Below are 16501 nucleotides of genomic sequence, written 5' to 3'. Positions count from 1 at the left end.
TAAGATTAAAACGTTTATCAGATTTTAATGAAAGTAAACATGTCGCGACTATTTTGCGGGTCTCCACCCATCGACGGGTGGATGGTACATCGCAAAAAGATGATTATTTTACGCATAATGTGTAGATGTGATGATGACCAAATTTCGAGAACACGTCTATCACAGTCAACAAATACCGCATATTTTTATTGATTTTGGTCATGTTCTTTAGGTTACCAGAATCCATTTCAACCAAGTCAGCTAGCTACAAATCGCCTGTACCAAATGCTGTGACTCGTTTCGTTGGGAAGTTTTTTCTCACCGATTTGTGCAGCACTTTCACTGCGAATATTCACAGTCGACCACTTCACTTTTTTTTATTTTTTATTTTTTATTTTTTTTACCAACTTGCTCTTCTTACCCTTACATTCTGCGCAATTGCCCTCGATTCTGGTTCGACAATTTTTCCTAGTAACTGTGTGAGGGTGAACTGTAGCTGTAAATCTCTCGCACTTCTAGCACCAAATATGCTTCTCGTCGTTCATTTATTTTACGTAATGAATTATTTATCTCTTTATTATGATGCGCCATGATTCCGCTTTGTTTATCGAATTCAGCTTTACCCACATAATCACCGAAAAATTTCTCTAAGTCCTTTTTGCTGTAGTATTCGCTGAGGTCGGTTTTTCTCACATAATTATTAAATAGTATGAGAATACTTGTGTATTCAGAATTGATAACAAGATTATTTAATTGATTCCGCTTTGTTTATCGAATTCAGCTTTGCTCACATAATCACGGAAAAATTTCTCTAGGTCCTTTTTGCTTTAGTATTCGCTGAGGTCGGTTTTGCTCACATAATTATTAAATAGTGTGAGAATACTTGTGTATTCAGGCTTGGTAACAATATTATTTAATTGATTTTCTAGATATTTTTTGGTAACTATATCATGGTCATCTATAGGCTCTTTTACATCTACTAATCTCCTGTCCTTGAAGACAATATAACCTTTCGTTACTTTAAAAACGCTATTGAATTCCTTTCGAAATTTTATTCTCTCACCTTCCAAGTTAGCTTTACCAGCAGTCGATTCTAGTTGCTTAGCTAATTCTCCCAAGTCATCTTTACTAGCTAATTCTTCCAAGTCAGCATTACTAGCAGTTGAATCTAGGTGCTTTACTAATTCTCCTTGCTTTATCTTGTTCCCAAATATACCCATTTATTATATCGAGAACTAGCTGACGCGGCGAACTCTGTTCCGCCTTAATGCCAATAAATAATCAGATTTTGGATGTTAAGTTCAATTTTTATTAGGAAATAATAAAAAATTAAGTATTTTGATACAGACATTTTTTGTTTTATTATCAGGCTCAAGAACAAACAACGCAGATGGTCTTCCGACCTGCGAACATACCACATATAAACTACTTTCCCACTAAGGCAGCACAATCCGTGCGTTTCTCCAGAAAACTTCAATGCGCCATAATACTCGCAAACAACGGCCTTCCGCCCAATGCAAACATAACGATGCAAGCAGTAATCAGTGCTGCAATTGTATCTAAACGCTGCTCGATTCAAGTCATCACGTGATAAATCTCTTCTTGTGCTTCGAAAATTATCTACATGTTGATCTCTGTTTTCGCTCGACGATTTCGTATTGCCAACCGAGCCGTTTCACGGCCTGCCTCACTTTGCTCTTGTGACTGACAAGCACGAAGTCGAGCCATACTAACGCGGCGCTCTTCACGGGCAATTTGTTCTTCTTCTTCAGTCCTCTCATTCGCAATGTTTTGTATCCTTCTTGCATTACGGCTTTGTCGAGAAATGTTCGATCGTCTTGGTCGCGGCATTGTTAATAACGATTCAAAGAAAATACAAATTATTTCTTTAAATTTTTAATTAATGATATATACTGATACTTAACCATAGACGTTTAGCTGACATTTGCGTTTTGTTATTCCATTCCAGATGCGTTTTTGTTATACCACGTTTTATAACGGTCGAGCGGGATAAAAAGTATCCTATGCGCGTGTCTTGAAGGGAGGATATAAGATGAACATCAACAAAAGCAAAACGAGGATAATGGAATGTAGTCGAATTAAGTCGGGTGATGTTGAGGGTATTAGATTAGGAAATGAGACACTTAAAGTAGTAAAGGAGTTTTGCTATTTGGGGAGCAAAATAACTGATGATGGTCGAAGTAGAGAGGATATAAAATGTAGACTGGCAATGGCAAGGAAAGCGTTTCTGAAGAAGAGAAATTTGTTAACATCGAGTATAGATTTAAGTGTCAGGAAGTCTTTTCTGAAAGTATTTGTATGGAGTGTAGCCATGTATGGAAGTGAAACATGGACGATAAATAGTTTGGACAAGAAGAGAATAGAAGCTTTTGAAATGTGGTGCTACAGAAGAATGCTGAAGATTAGATGGGTAGATCACATAACTAATGAGGAGGTACTGAATAGGATTGGGGAGAAGAGGAGTTTGTGGCACAACTTGACCAGAAGAAGGGATCGGTTGGTAGGACATGTTCTGAGGCATCAAGGGATTACCGATTTAGTATTGGAGGGCAGCGTGGAGGGTAAAAATCGTAGGGGGAGACCAAGAGATGCATACACTAAGCAGATTCAGAAGTATGTAGGTTGCAGTAGGTACTGGGAGATGAAGAAGCTTGCACAGGATAGAGTAGCATGGAGAGCTGCATCAAACCAGTCTCAGGACTGAAGACCACAACAACAATAACAACAACATGCGCATCTCCTGGTTCTAAGCTACCTCCACCAATTTTCAGCCAAATCGGTCCAGCCGTTCTTGAGTTATAAATAGTGTAACTAACACGACTTTCTTTTATACATATAGATTTTAACAAACGACCATCCATCCGTAAATAGCTTCAAGAGTAGCAAACATAGGTGGCCACATACACACTGATCGAAATTTTGAACGCTCTCTGCGTTGTAAAACAAGTTATCTCGGCCTAGGTAGGTCACTAATGCTTGTGGGATATCGCCAACGAACGAGTCAAACACAAATTTTTCACCTCCATTTTTGAAATAACATATCCAGTGAGTGCCTACGTTATCAGACGTGTCTAGGTTAGCAATTCCTGCTTCGACTTTTGCTGCTTTTTGCGGTAGTTCATCGATCATAAAGACGCCTCTAAAATTTACGATTTTCAGTTGCTTTACTAATTTTTCTATATCAAAGTTGGTAAGCGGATGACTATACTTTTGCATCATTTCTTCGACTTGTTTTTTAAGGCTTGATTTCATAGGCAAACTTGACCCTGCTATTCTTTTCTCCATTTCTAGGTTATGTCTCTTCTGTTTTGCCAACTCGCTCGTAATTGCTGCAGCACCACCATCCAACGATCCAATTGCGCCCAATGCAGCTAGAATCAGAGGCAGGAATCCGCCTGCATGTTTACCTTCTTTTTTTGCTGTAAGATAATCAAGTAATTTTTTCACAACGGAAATAGATAAAGTTAGGAGTAAACTGCCACCTTTTTTAACTTTACTGGCTTTCTGTTTCATCTGTTTTTCAGTAAGAAAATTATCAAGAAAGCCATGACTTTTCAGTTCGTCTTTGGAGAGCTTTAGCTTAATAGCTTTGGCTTTTGGCTTGGCTTAAAATCAATACTAAATCCTTACATTTATTAACAGGAGAAAAAAATTATAATGTCCACCCATTACAGTCTACTAAACCCATTCTTAATTTTTGTTTTCCATACATTAGTAGCAGTAGAAGCTAATCTTTCGCCTATCGATGCATCTTCGCTTAAAATTCTCTCTTTTCCTGCCTTCTGCAATTCTTTATCTGCTGTATGCCTATTTTCCAGTTCTTTATGGTCTCTGTATGCAGTTTCATGTATCTTGCAAGCTTCATCTAAATGATTAATTCCTACATCTCCACGCGCTAATCCGTCATCTAATTTTGTCCCTGGACCGCAAACTCGAAAGCCTGGAAGATGCATTTCGAACAGTAACTTGTTAATTAGCGTATTGACTAGGACTTTACCATGCTTTTCTGACTTCCAGGACGTGTGAGGGAGATTATTCAGAAACCTATTCAGGTACGGAATTCCCTTTGGATTTACTATTAAAAATAGTCTTGACCACGATTTATTTATTAAGGTGACCGGTTTCGACTACTGTGGTTATCTTCAGACCTACAAGTCGTATACAAAGCTTTAACTAGAGGGCTACATACATTAAAGAAAATATATAAAGTTATAAAGCTATAAAACGATGAATTACCATTGAGTAGGAACCTCTTTCTGCTGGAGAATCACTAGTGGAGAAACCAGTGCACGTCTTACTATATATTATGGAGGCTCCGCCCACTTCTGACGGCATGATGTCATTACTAACCAATGAGTTATAAGTCGAATAACAATGTAAAATTTCTTAGTTAAAAGAACATTGTCAAGAAATAAAAATAAACGCACACTAAACTTAGCTATTTTAAGTTTAGCTAAATTTGTGATAGTTTACAGTAGCTTCTATTTTAAATTGTTTTTAACCGTAACTGGTTTTTGATAATACTTTCGCTAAATTTTATTTCACTTACTGATTATTGGTGTGTTGTAGAGTAACAGTGCAGCAGATAGGCAATCAGATACGGTACTGGCACGATTTTCTCAATCGCAACGCTTTTAAGTTTCAATCGAATATTTGTTCCTAGGTACATGATCAGGAATAATTTTTGTAATTTCAGAAAAATACTGTGGCACATAAAAAGTAAATTCAGTCATTTATAATGGAGTAGGAACGTATGTTAAGCTTCTATTGCAGGGCTGGCAAGAGGCATAAGTCTGAAAAGTAACCAAGGTAGAGCAGTCTCATCTACATTCAAAAATGTAGCAGCTAGTGTAGATGCAGTTGACAGGGTGCTCAGGTCAGACCGGTATACAAAGGAGGGTAGCAGAAGTGATCCACAGAACTACCGTCCAATATCTTTGACATCCATTTGTTGCAGAATCTGAGAGTATAGTCCTGTTCTGGGCTCAGACGGAATGAAGTATCTACAACCAAATGACCTCCTCCGTGCAAACCACCTGCGTTACGACAACATCGGACATGTGAAACTCAGATCGCGTTTTTGTCAATGACATCCTGAAAGCCGTGGATCAAGGCAGTCAGGTATATGCAGTTTTTCTCGATTTCCGAAAATCATTTGACTCAGTACCACATCTACGCTTATTATCGTATGGGGCATCAAGCGAAGTTTGTGACTGGACTGAGAATATTTTGGTAGGGAGGACGCAGCATGTTATCTTGGATGGGGAGATACTGACAGTTGCAGAAGTAACTTTGTGATCCTGGGAAGTGTGTTGGGACCTCTGCCGTTCATGTTGTTTATTAATGACCTAACAGACAACAGTAACTTCAGACTTTGCACGTATAATGTGTCCATAATGAAGTACTGTCTGACAGAAGCTACACATATATAAGTGGTGGAAAGTTGTCAACGTGCTTGAAATGTTCAAAAAACGTGAAACTGTTTCTTCTCAAAACGACAAAAATGTAGTATCGTATGACTGCAGTATCAAAGAGTCACAGTTGGAATCGGACAGCTCATTCAAATATCTGGATGTAACACTTGTAGGGGTATGAAATGGAACGATCTCATTGGCCCATTCGGAGGTAAGCAGGTGGCAAACTTGGTTTTATCGGGTGAATACTAAGAAAATGTAATCAGTCTACAAAGGAAACTACTTACAAAACACTAGTGCGACTCATTCTAGAATATTGCTCAAGCGTTTGGGACCCGTACCAATAGGACCAACTGAGGATAACGATTGTTATAGGGAAGGGCAACACAAATGGTCATAGGTTTGTTTGACCCACGTTAAGTGCTGAAAGAACTGAACTGGCAGATTCTTGATGACAGATGCAAGCTATCCCTTGAAAGTCTACTTAGAAAGTTTCTGGAACCAACATTAAGTGATTAATCTGGGAATATACTTCAACCTACCATCCATCGCTCCCATAGAAGTCGCGAAGACAACATTATACTAACGGCAGCGCGCACAGAGATGTTCAAGCAGTCACTTTTTGCCCGTTCCATACGTGAATAGAATGGGAAAAAGTATCCTTTGCCATGCACGTCACCGTGGTTTGCAGAGTATGGTTGTAGAACATACGTACCTTGAAGCGAAAGTCAGCAACAGGCGCCTTAGCGTAGCGTATTCCACGGAAGGCTGAGAAGTTTTTGCCGTCGAGCGTCGTCAGCGTCGAACCCAGAACTTGGCCCAGCGGTGTGGAGGCGATCGGCCGATTGCCACACGCCGCCAGACAAGTCAGAGGTGCTAACAGCACAATTATTAACGGCTGCATCGAGGCGGACATGGCGCTTCTGTGATGCGCCATGGCAGGTCTGACATCCGGTACTGGTGTTTGGTTTTAAGTAGTGGAGGGCGACCTTGCCAGGGGACTTCCCGTCTTCTTCCTATCACTTGCGTGTGACCCGCCCACTGACACACTACACGAAAACGTTAGTGACTAATGAGCAGACGGGAGGATATAGGTCTATCCTTTTTAAAAGTCATTTATGACGTTGTCTGTATCACAACTGCTCCGTTGTCACCATGTACAACAAGCACTGCTGATAAATGGTTGTCTTTCGTAAATATACAGTTTGAGCTTACCTTTATCACACATATGGTGTCTGGAACGCGTAAAACAATAAGAAAACAGATTCCTAGAAGTAATCACTTTGCATTACTACCTCTTATCTTTGCTGGCTATTAACCAAATGTACTCATGGTTACACACACATACGCACATAAACCTGTCCAGAGGAAAAGGCGGAATGAGACAGAGAAGTGTACTAACTATTTGCCTGTCTGTGACTGATGTAGACTCATTCATTACAGTGCAGGTTCAGCAAACCTGAACCTTTTGCCCTATCATTTCACCTTATTTCATCTTCAATGATTTTCTCGACGAGTGTCCCATTCATTTCATTTCACTTAGCTGGTATAATATACGAGAAACCTTCAAAGGTAAGTTACACGTTATCATGCCCGGTCAAGTAACTTTTATTGAATGTTGCATTACAGTTCAAAGTGACACGTACACATGACACTATGGTTCAACAGTCAGCAAGTCTCCATAACTGACGGTCGCTGCATTCTACTAGTCGTTCAGTTCCTCGACGATAGAAAACTGCTTCTTTGTCACCAAGCTATTCGATAACCGATATGTGAACGTCCTCATAGACGGTAAATCTCTTCCCCCCCCCTCCCCCCTCACCGATGTTCCTTCAGCCTGTCGAAAAGATGGAAACAGCATGGTGCAAGATATGGGCTGTATGGCGGACGCTTGCAAACCTCCCACCGCAAACAGTGAAGCAAAGCTTGAAAGCATGTACTGTGCGCGCGGTGCGGGGTGTTGCATTAATGTGCAGGAGATTTTCCACGCCTCTTGCTCTTTACGGCGTTGCTCTGCGATGTCAGTGTTGCACAGCACGAATCGGCATTAACGGCTCTACCCTTTGCTATAAACTCTGTGTACACAAATCCTTCCCAGTTGAAGGAAACTATGGCCACGACCTTCCCTGCGGATGGTGCGACTTCGCATTTCTTCCGCGAAGACGCTCTCTTGCAAGTGTTAAACACTAGTGGATCCATGTCTCGTCGCCCTTAATGATGCGACTTAGGAATAAGCACAATTTTCCCTGCAGATGATCTCGGCTGGTGGGTTGAGCACTGGCTATTGGTTTGCACATCTGGGGAGCAATGCCCGCGATAGTCAATCTGCGACTGCTCCAGTTCAGTTCCTCGATTGCTTGTACAACACTATTATTCAATCAGTCACCTACATTAAAAAAATTGCATTTAAAATTTGCCGCAACATAACTGTGACATGAAAGACTATGTGAAAAATCTGATATACGTGATGTTAGTGTTGTTTGCTACTGTATATTTGTAACTTATGTAAAAAAGTGTGTGAAATGTATAATTTACTAAGTAATACGAGAATTGGAACTTAAATAGTGGCAACTACTTATTCACAACCGATACAAAAGAGTTACACGTTTGCATCTGTTACTGTCCTTCAGAGTAGACACCAGCGTTGAGTAGAACCTGTTGCCAGCGATGTGGAAGGCGTAGTATACCGTTAGCAGAGCCTGTTCTGTTGATGGTGCGAATGGTGCGGTCTACTGCCTGTCGAATCTCTGGAACAGTTCTGAAGCGAATGCCACGAAGTAGTTCCTTCATCTTCGGAATCAAATCAAAGCCACAAGGATTTAAGTCTGGGAAGTATGGTGGATGGTACAGTACTTCCCAGTCCCATCGACCGAACAGAGCAGCCACAGCTTGTGCTGTATACGCCCGTGCATTGTAGTCCAAAATGATGGGTGGGTTTGGCAGAAAGTGTCGCCGCTTCTTTCGCAAAGCTGGCCGCAGGTGATGCTCCAAAAACGAACAGTAATACTGTGCATTGACGGTCTGCCGTGGAGGAACGTAATGCGTTAGGATAACACCATCACAGTCGTACACGAGAATCACCATAACTTGAGTCCGCTCCATTCGCACCATCAACAGAACAGGCTCTGCTAACGGTGTACTACGCCTTCCACATCGCTGGCAACGGGTTCTACATAACACTGATGACTGTTTTGATGGACAGTAAGAAGTGAAAACACGGAACTCTTTTGTATCGGTTGTGAATAAATAGTTGCCACTATGTAAGTTCCAACCCTCGTATTTTGTCATGCATGAATGAAATGAAAATGTTCATGTATGTGATTTTATATATTTGTCCAAGTTGTCATATGCAAAAATGGTACTTTCTTAGGGACAAAGTGTGGGATATGTGTTATATAAAAGATGGAGTGCTTTTGTACTATATGGAAGTTACTGTAGGAAGGTGGCTTGGGTTTTTTGTGCGCTTTCCTGTAGAGTGCGCGGGAATTATTATTATTGCGTTAAACATAAAATTCGGTGCACCCTGTTATTTCATTCCTAATCATTCGCCTGTATAGGGTCCTTTCCTGGTGTATGATTATTCCGAGTAAAACTGTTACAAAAACAATTGAAGTGCGCTATTCAATATCTACAAGCAGTAATTTTCATCTTTTAACAAATGTTTGAAAATAGTTGTTGTGAACTAACTTTTATAGTGAAGGTAAAACTAATCTATGATTTACATACTAGAAGTGCTGAAGTGGAAGTTTGCTTAAGAACTAAAGTAGATGTTTTCAGACAAATTCTTACTCTCTTCCTGGCAATAAGTGAAGTGAAAGTGAATCAATAAGTCTCGAGTAAGGTAAAGATAAAACTCTTTCAGTTGTAAATGAGGTTCAGTAAAGTGCAAAGAGTTATAAAAGAAAATTGCGTATGCAGGTCAGTAACAATGAAGTAGGGTTGCATAAAATCACTGAATGACAAACAGAGAGACCACACCCTACCTTTGTTTTTTGACAGACCCTTTGTTAAGAGAAAGATATAAACAAAGTCTCTTAATAAACTTAAATATGTGTATTATTAGAATATTTAAGTCTTTAATTCGTTGATTATACAAAGTTGCAAACAAAGAAGTCCCCCCTGGCCATTTTTTTTTTTTTTAGCACATGGTGATGACTAGGAATTCATGGCCTTTCTAGATCAACACTATATATGCATGTGGGTGTAGCAGCTAACCATATTCTGAAAAGTTATATTTGTTTTTGAAATTAAGTTAGGAAACAGTAGGAAAATCATTTCTTTGCCTAGATAGACTGGCGACCGTAAATCCATTAAATAAACCACTTAATGAACTTGGTACAGAAAGGTGCTAGGTTCAGTATTATTCCATTTTACTGCGTTTCTTTCTAATAGTTAGAAAACGCTTAGGAAAAGAACAGATAGTCTGATTTCCAGACTTCAAGGCAGACTAAAACTCTGTACCGGACCGAACCTAGAACGTTTGACTTTCACAGTTAATTGCTCTATTGGCTCAGGAAGTTTCAAAACAGCAGACACTCCGTTGCAGAGTGAAAATGAATTCTGATTAATTTTCATTTTTAGTTAATATTCTGCCCGGTGGGTAGAAAGAAGTGTTACTGGCTTGCTGGCGACCCTTGATCACTGTATTAAATGATGGTGTGGAAGGCGACACATCCGCAACCAACGCTCAACAGTACTTCCAAAACGTTCCCATTCGTTCTTTTGGAACGCTATCTCGTACATGGTACGCGCTGGCATGGAAGCATCAGGGAGTGCAAGGAGAGCAACACTGTACTCACCTTTCTCTGAATATCGTTCCTGTCTCCGACACCAGCATTTAAGCAAAGTTATGGTCTATTGTTTTCGTTGAATCATTGAAGTCTGATAAAAAGTTATCTTACAGCTGCACAAGGCAGAGCTTTGTACATCATGGTGCAATGAGATAATCTAGGAACATGTTACTTGCAAAAGTGATGTTCAGATAGCAGGAACCATAATTCAGCATTCCGACAACCATCACTCAGCATTCCAACCTATTCTCACAACCGCAATCTTATGATTCCTAACCTCCAATTATTACAGTGTACTGTGGCTAAATAATGTGTTGGAAATTCAGTCTATATTCGTGGAAAGAAACTGCTTTTGGTTGTCAGAATGTATAGTTGTAAATTTCTATGATCATGCAAAGGCCTTTGATTGTGTAAACAACAAACGTCTAAAAGACACACCTCCTTGCAAAAATGGAACCTTGCAAAAATACAGTCTTCATAACAGAAAGTAGACCGTTGTATACCTGACTGCAGCATAGGTTTAAAACTAAACTCACAATGGGATAATATAAAATATCGTGGTCTTGACTTTCATAAATAACCTGACAATAACATTAAAGGATTGTGCTAATAATGTCATATTCGTTGATGGTCTGGTCATGTTCATCAAAGGCGAAAAATACCGGACATGGTAAGAACCGTAGCATAACATACTGTACTAAATGAAATCCCAAGCATACACTTCTGATGATGTGTGAAAGTCCAAAGTATGTAGTTCAGTGTGAATTAAACAAATAAAACATCGAAATGAAAATAATGACTGGTTGCCATCATAACAGGGCAAGCCAAGTTCTTGAAGATCCCCTAACACTTCACAAGCGGTTTCAGGTACTGAAACAAAGTTTCCAACAAATGGCACAACACAAATAGGCTAATAATTTTATGCAGGGTGTTAGAAACAGTCTGGAAAGATTGTAAGGATGCTGTAGAGTAGATTTTACTGAGAAATAATTGTCAAGAAAAAAACTGATATGTTGCTCCATTTCCAATTAATTGGCATTGATGCTAGCCATCAGACTGCTGAGCGCACAGATTTAAGCGGCATGCCAGAGACGGTGTTGACAAGTGTGTTTTCCGTTCGGTTTCCTAAAAGCGAACGAGAGAATGATGCAAAAATTGGACGTGGGATGTGGGAAGGATCGAACCTAAGCCATAGGTGAGCATTCTCGTGCGCACTATGAGAACAATTGATACTAATATTGTATCTGGCAGGCCGATTAAGTCTGTGCACGCAACGGCCTGACTGGCTAAGTTCAATGCTAATTAACTCGGAAACGGCAGTTATTCGTCAGAACAATTTACCTTGCAACACACTTACAAGCTGTGCAGATTGTTCCTGACCACGCACCTTTTTTTAACTGGCAAGATATTAAAGCAACTATGTTCGATTTTAATCGAATGAGTTGCTTTGTTTTGTGTTTCAATCGAAACGACATGGAGAGAGACTTCAGTGATATAACGGTTGCAGTCAAATTTTCGCTAAAATACGAGGGTGGTTTAAAAAGTACTCAGAACGGCATAGAAAAAAGGTATTTACATCACTGAAACTTTTTTTTATTTTTCAATGTAGTCTCCTTGTAGATTAATGCACTTGGTCCAACGATGTTCCAGTGCCTTGATCCCAACTCTAAAATGAGTTTCCTCCAGGCCTGCAAAATAGTTGTCAACTCTGGCTATCAATTCTTCGTTTGAAGTGAATCTTCGTCCACCAAGAAAAATTTTCAGTTTTGGGAAGAGACGGAAGTCTGAGGGAGCCACATAAGGAGAATAAGGCGGGTGTGGCAACAATTCGTACCTTAGTTCGTGTAATTTTGCCGTGGTGACGGCACATGTGTGCGGACGTGCATTGATCCAGTGTCATGAGTCGCAGCACCCATCTTGAAGCTAATTTATTCATATCTAATTGAACAGTTAAAAGGTGATATACCCTTTCAGATGACAGCTGGCAAGAGTGAGCAATTTCACATACTTTCAATCGGCGATCCTCCATGACCATTTTGAGCACTTTTGCAATGATTTCTGGAGTAGTGACACATCTTGGCCGACCTCTGCGTGGATCATCATATCTAAGCTCTCTCGACCAAATTTGAATTCATTTGTCCGCTTGACAACATTTGAATATGAAGGAGCAGAGTCCCCCAGCATATTCTGGTAATTGGAATGAATGTCCTCTGCTTTCATACCTTTCTTTACGAAGTACTTAATCACTGCTCGAATCTCGATTTTTTTTTCCGTCTTCGCAAATCACTATGCGGGAACAACTACAGAGCCATGTCACTGCCAGAACTCTCTTGCAAAAGCACTGACGTGGCACGTGTTTGCAGGCAACAGTCCAATGAATATCACGTGAACAACTCGTTGCTCTAGCACTGACCTCTCGTGGTGATTCCGAGAACTTTTCAAACCACCTTCGTAGCACGTAATTTTCAAAATGTAAGTGGCAAGACAAGCAGCAATTTCCTTTGCAAGGACTTTCAAATGTCGTTAAAGAATAGTATACGGTTATAAAGTAAACAATTGCTTCAGTTCTCGACAGAGCACGGGCATGATTAAAAATGGTTCAAATGGCTCTGAGCACTCCGCCTGTACTCCGCAAGGTTACCGCCCTTCGATTGTGCCGTTCCAGCACTAATCGAAGTGCTAGGTTTTTCAGGTGCCAGGCAGCAGCAGCAGCAGCGGTCCAGCCGGCAGCAGCGAGCCAGTCCTCCTGCAGCAGTAGCAGTAGCAGCAGCAGCGGCGGTCCAGCCAGCCAGCCCAGCAACAGCACCGGCCCCGTCCGCGGCAGCAGCAGCAGCAGCAGCTGCGGCGTTCCTGCCACCCGCCGTCGCAGTCGCCGTCAGCGCCAGCAGCGTGGGACTCTGGTCTTCGTCCGTCTTCGTCTTCCTCCGTCTTCGTCCGTCCCCAGTTTTTGTCCTTTCTTTTTCGTCCTGTGCGTTTTTGTTTCTCCCTGTCGTCATGTTCGCCCCCACCACCACTACCACCACAGCCATCGTTTATACTTCCCCCTCCGCCGCCACCACCACCATAACATGGTGTGCCCAGTCACACCCCCCTCTCTCCATCCCGCCTCTTCTCACTCTCCCTTCGCCCTCGCTCTTTGTCGCCCCCTCTCCAGCTTCTTCCTCCCGCTCCTCTCCCTCTGATTCTTTCCCCCCACTCCCCCAGCCTGTCCCTGCCGCTCCAGCTAGGGTGGTGGCCCGTCGGGCCACTGCCCATGCCCCACTCTCCCTATCGCCTTCGCCGTCACCGCCACCACCGTCGCCGTCGCCGTCGCCTTCACCACCGTCACCATCTCCGGCGCCGACTGCTGCGTCCACACCGGGATCTGCCCCTTCCCGTCACCTCCCTATAGCTCCCGTCCCTCATATCACCACCCACCCATCTGCCGCCGTTAAACGCCCTAGTGGCACCACCACCTCCTCCGCTCCCAAAAAGGCCGCGCCCTGTCCTCCTTCCCCCCACCCCCAGAATGCCATGGATGTCTCCCCACCTGGCCCCGCTCCCTCCGCCTCCTCCTCCTCCTCCTCCCCCCCTCTTTATACAAATACCTCCTCTCCCGTCCCGATCCTTCCCTTCTCGAGGCCCGGAATCTCTCCCTCCTTCTCCGCCAACACTTCCCTGGTGCCCCCATCTCTCTCCTCACTCCCAGATGGGATTCCATTCTCATCTCCTCCCCCAGGCCAACCCTCCATATTAACATCCTCTCCCGCTTCCCCATCACCCGTTTTGGCCCCAACGCCTCCCTCACCCCTGCTCCTTCTCCGTCCCCTACCCGCCAACCCCAACCCCCGCGTCGCCCGCCGACCCTCACCGCCGTGATCACTCGGCTTAGTCCGACGATCACGGAGGAGGAGGTGTTGGCGGAGCTCAAGGCGCATCGCACGCTGGAGGTGCGGGCGGTCCTCCGCATTTTCAACTCGGCCGGCCCCACCCGCCTTATGCGGGTTTTCTCTGAGGACACCCCCCCCCATTGACCGTCTCCTGAAGGAGGGTGCCCTCCTCTTCAACCAACGCTACAAGGTCGACCCCTCCCGTTCCCCTCCTCAATCCCTGCGCTGCCAGAGGTGTCTGCACTATAACGCACACCCAACAGCCGAGTGCCGCGAGGCCCCCACCTGCCCGCATTGTAGGCAGGCGCACTTCCTCCGGCAGTGCCCTAACCTTCAATCCCCTCCCTCCTGCAATACCTGCAATCTCCCCCATCCCACCTACTCCCAAAAGTGTAAAGCCCGACCCCCTCCGACCACTCCTGAACTCACCGTCCCTGTCCGTCCTCTGGACGCCCCCACCCCTCCCGGCAATTCCCTTCGCCCACCCCCTACCGCTGAGGACATCATCAGATTCCTCACCATCGTCCTTCAGAATGTTCATCATTTTCAGCGCCCCCACACTCTCCAACAGATATCCCTCGCCACCCGTTCCATTTTCCAACTCAAAATGTACGCCACCTACTCCAACAACCAGGCCCATTTCACCTTCTCCCGTCTTGACACCCTTGTCTAAATCCCTGACATGGTGTGACAGTACCGTATCCTTTTCAACAATATCCGCTCCCTTCCCGCCAACAAGAACATCTTCCTGCACACCCTTGCCACCCACCGCGTGGATGCCTTCCTCCTCAATGAAACCTTCCTCCAACCCCACCACACCGTCCACACTTTGCCCTATCTCCTCCACCACTCCGATAATCCCCTCCCGATTGCGCGTGGCGGAGTTGCCATTGGTCACCACCGCCAGATCCCCGTTCGGCTCTAACCTCTCCTTCCCGACCCCACCGAACACCTGATCCTTAGTCTCTTCTTCCCCGGCCTTACCGTTACCTGTGCCACCATCTATGTCTGCCCTAATGCCCCTATTCCCTTCGACTTCCTCTCCCACATTGACCGTACCTTCTCCTCCTACGTGATCGCCGCCGACCTCAACATCCATAGTCGTTCCGCCGCCCAGTTACGGCGGTGGCATCGGTTCCTCTCCTCCCTTCAAGGCGACCTCATCCCCATCCCCCAGCACACCCGTCCCGAATCCAACTCCACTCCCAATGTTATCCTTTCCTCCCCCAACCTCCTTGGTCGCATAACGGTGGATGTCCTGGAGCCTATTGGTAGCGACCATCTCCCTGTCCTCTTCACCGTTTCAGACGGTCATCGCCCCCACCCTGACCCTCGTCATGACCCTCCCCCTAAGTACATCCATGACTATTCCCGTGCCAACTGGAATGCCTACTGGGATACCCTTTCCACCCAGGTCGATAGCCACCCCTTCACCTACCACCATCCTGACGATGTAACCCATGCCGCCTCCTTTCTCCAGCAGACCTTGTCTGAGGCCGTGGAGGCCCACGTCCCTACTGTCGCCGTCCACCCTCACCGTCCTACCTTACCCCCACAGGCCGTCCTCCTCCTCCGTGAATCCCGCCATCTCTACCGTGCCTTCCTCCGCACGCATGACCCGGACACTCTACGACGCCACCGGCAACTCCAGCGACACATTCGAATTTGCTCGCGGCTAAGAAACGCCGGGACTGGCGACAGACATGCACCCGTTTAAATGCTACCCTACCTATCAACTCGTCCAAGTTCTGGTCAGCCTTCCATCACCTTACCGGAACTAAACCCTCCCCCTACTATCCTCTTCTCCATGATGATCACCCCTTCCCTGACTCCCTTAGTAAGGCCAATCACTTTGCCTCTTACCTCTCTGATGTCTTTTCCATCCCCGATGATCCCCAGTTCGATTACTCCCTCTTCCCGGTTGTCCGCGATCGAACTGACACCTCTGTCCCTCTCCTCGCACCTGGTTTCCAGTACTTGGACAACATTGCACACACGGAACTCAATGCCCCTATCACTACACAGAATCTCATTGCTACACTCCGCATGAAACGCAACACCGCTCCTGGTCACGATCGTGTCACCTACCGTCACCTTCGTGAAGCTCCTGTCTCTTTCCTCTCCACCCTGGCCAGGCTCTACAATGTAGTCCTGTCCACCGGTTACTACCCCGACCTGTGGAAAACCTCCCGTATCCTGATGTTCCTTAAACCTGGCAAACCGCCGTCCGTCGTCTCCTCCTACCATCCCATCAGCCTTACCTCAGCCTTCAGCAAGGTCCTGGAATCTATCCTCACCCGACGCATCCACCAGCATCTCCGCCAGCACCGTCTCCTTCCCGTTACCCAGTGTGGATTTCGGCCGTCCTTCTCTTCCGACGATCTTCTCCTTCACCTCACTCATCTGCTTTCCGACCAGCTTAATTCCC

The 16501-nt window shown here is 44.5% G+C and overlaps 1 protein-coding gene across 1 annotated transcript in view; it reads right to left on the bottom strand.

The window, feature by feature from the left end:
• The window catches only part of LOC126236158 (juvenile hormone esterase-like), a 90110-nt gene extending 83748 nt beyond the window's left edge, over positions 1 to 6362 (bottom strand). The window contains exon 1 of the mRNA XM_049945245.1: positions 6130 to 6362. Within this exon, the coding sequence (XP_049801202.1) occupies positions 6130 to 6351 (222 nt within the window). The 5' untranslated portion in view covers positions 6352 to 6362. The remainder of the gene's footprint in view (positions 1 to 6129) is intronic.
• Positions 6363 to 16501: the final 10139 nt, after the last annotated feature.

The sequence above is a fragment of the Schistocerca nitens genome, chromosome 2, assembly GCF_023898315.1.
Source record: "Schistocerca nitens isolate TAMUIC-IGC-003100 chromosome 2, iqSchNite1.1, whole genome shotgun sequence".
Classification (NCBI taxonomy): Eukaryota; Metazoa; Arthropoda; class Insecta; order Orthoptera; family Acrididae; genus Schistocerca; species Schistocerca nitens.
The sequence above is the reverse complement of the archived record's forward strand: the minus strand, read 5'-3'. Positions and strand labels throughout refer to the sequence as shown.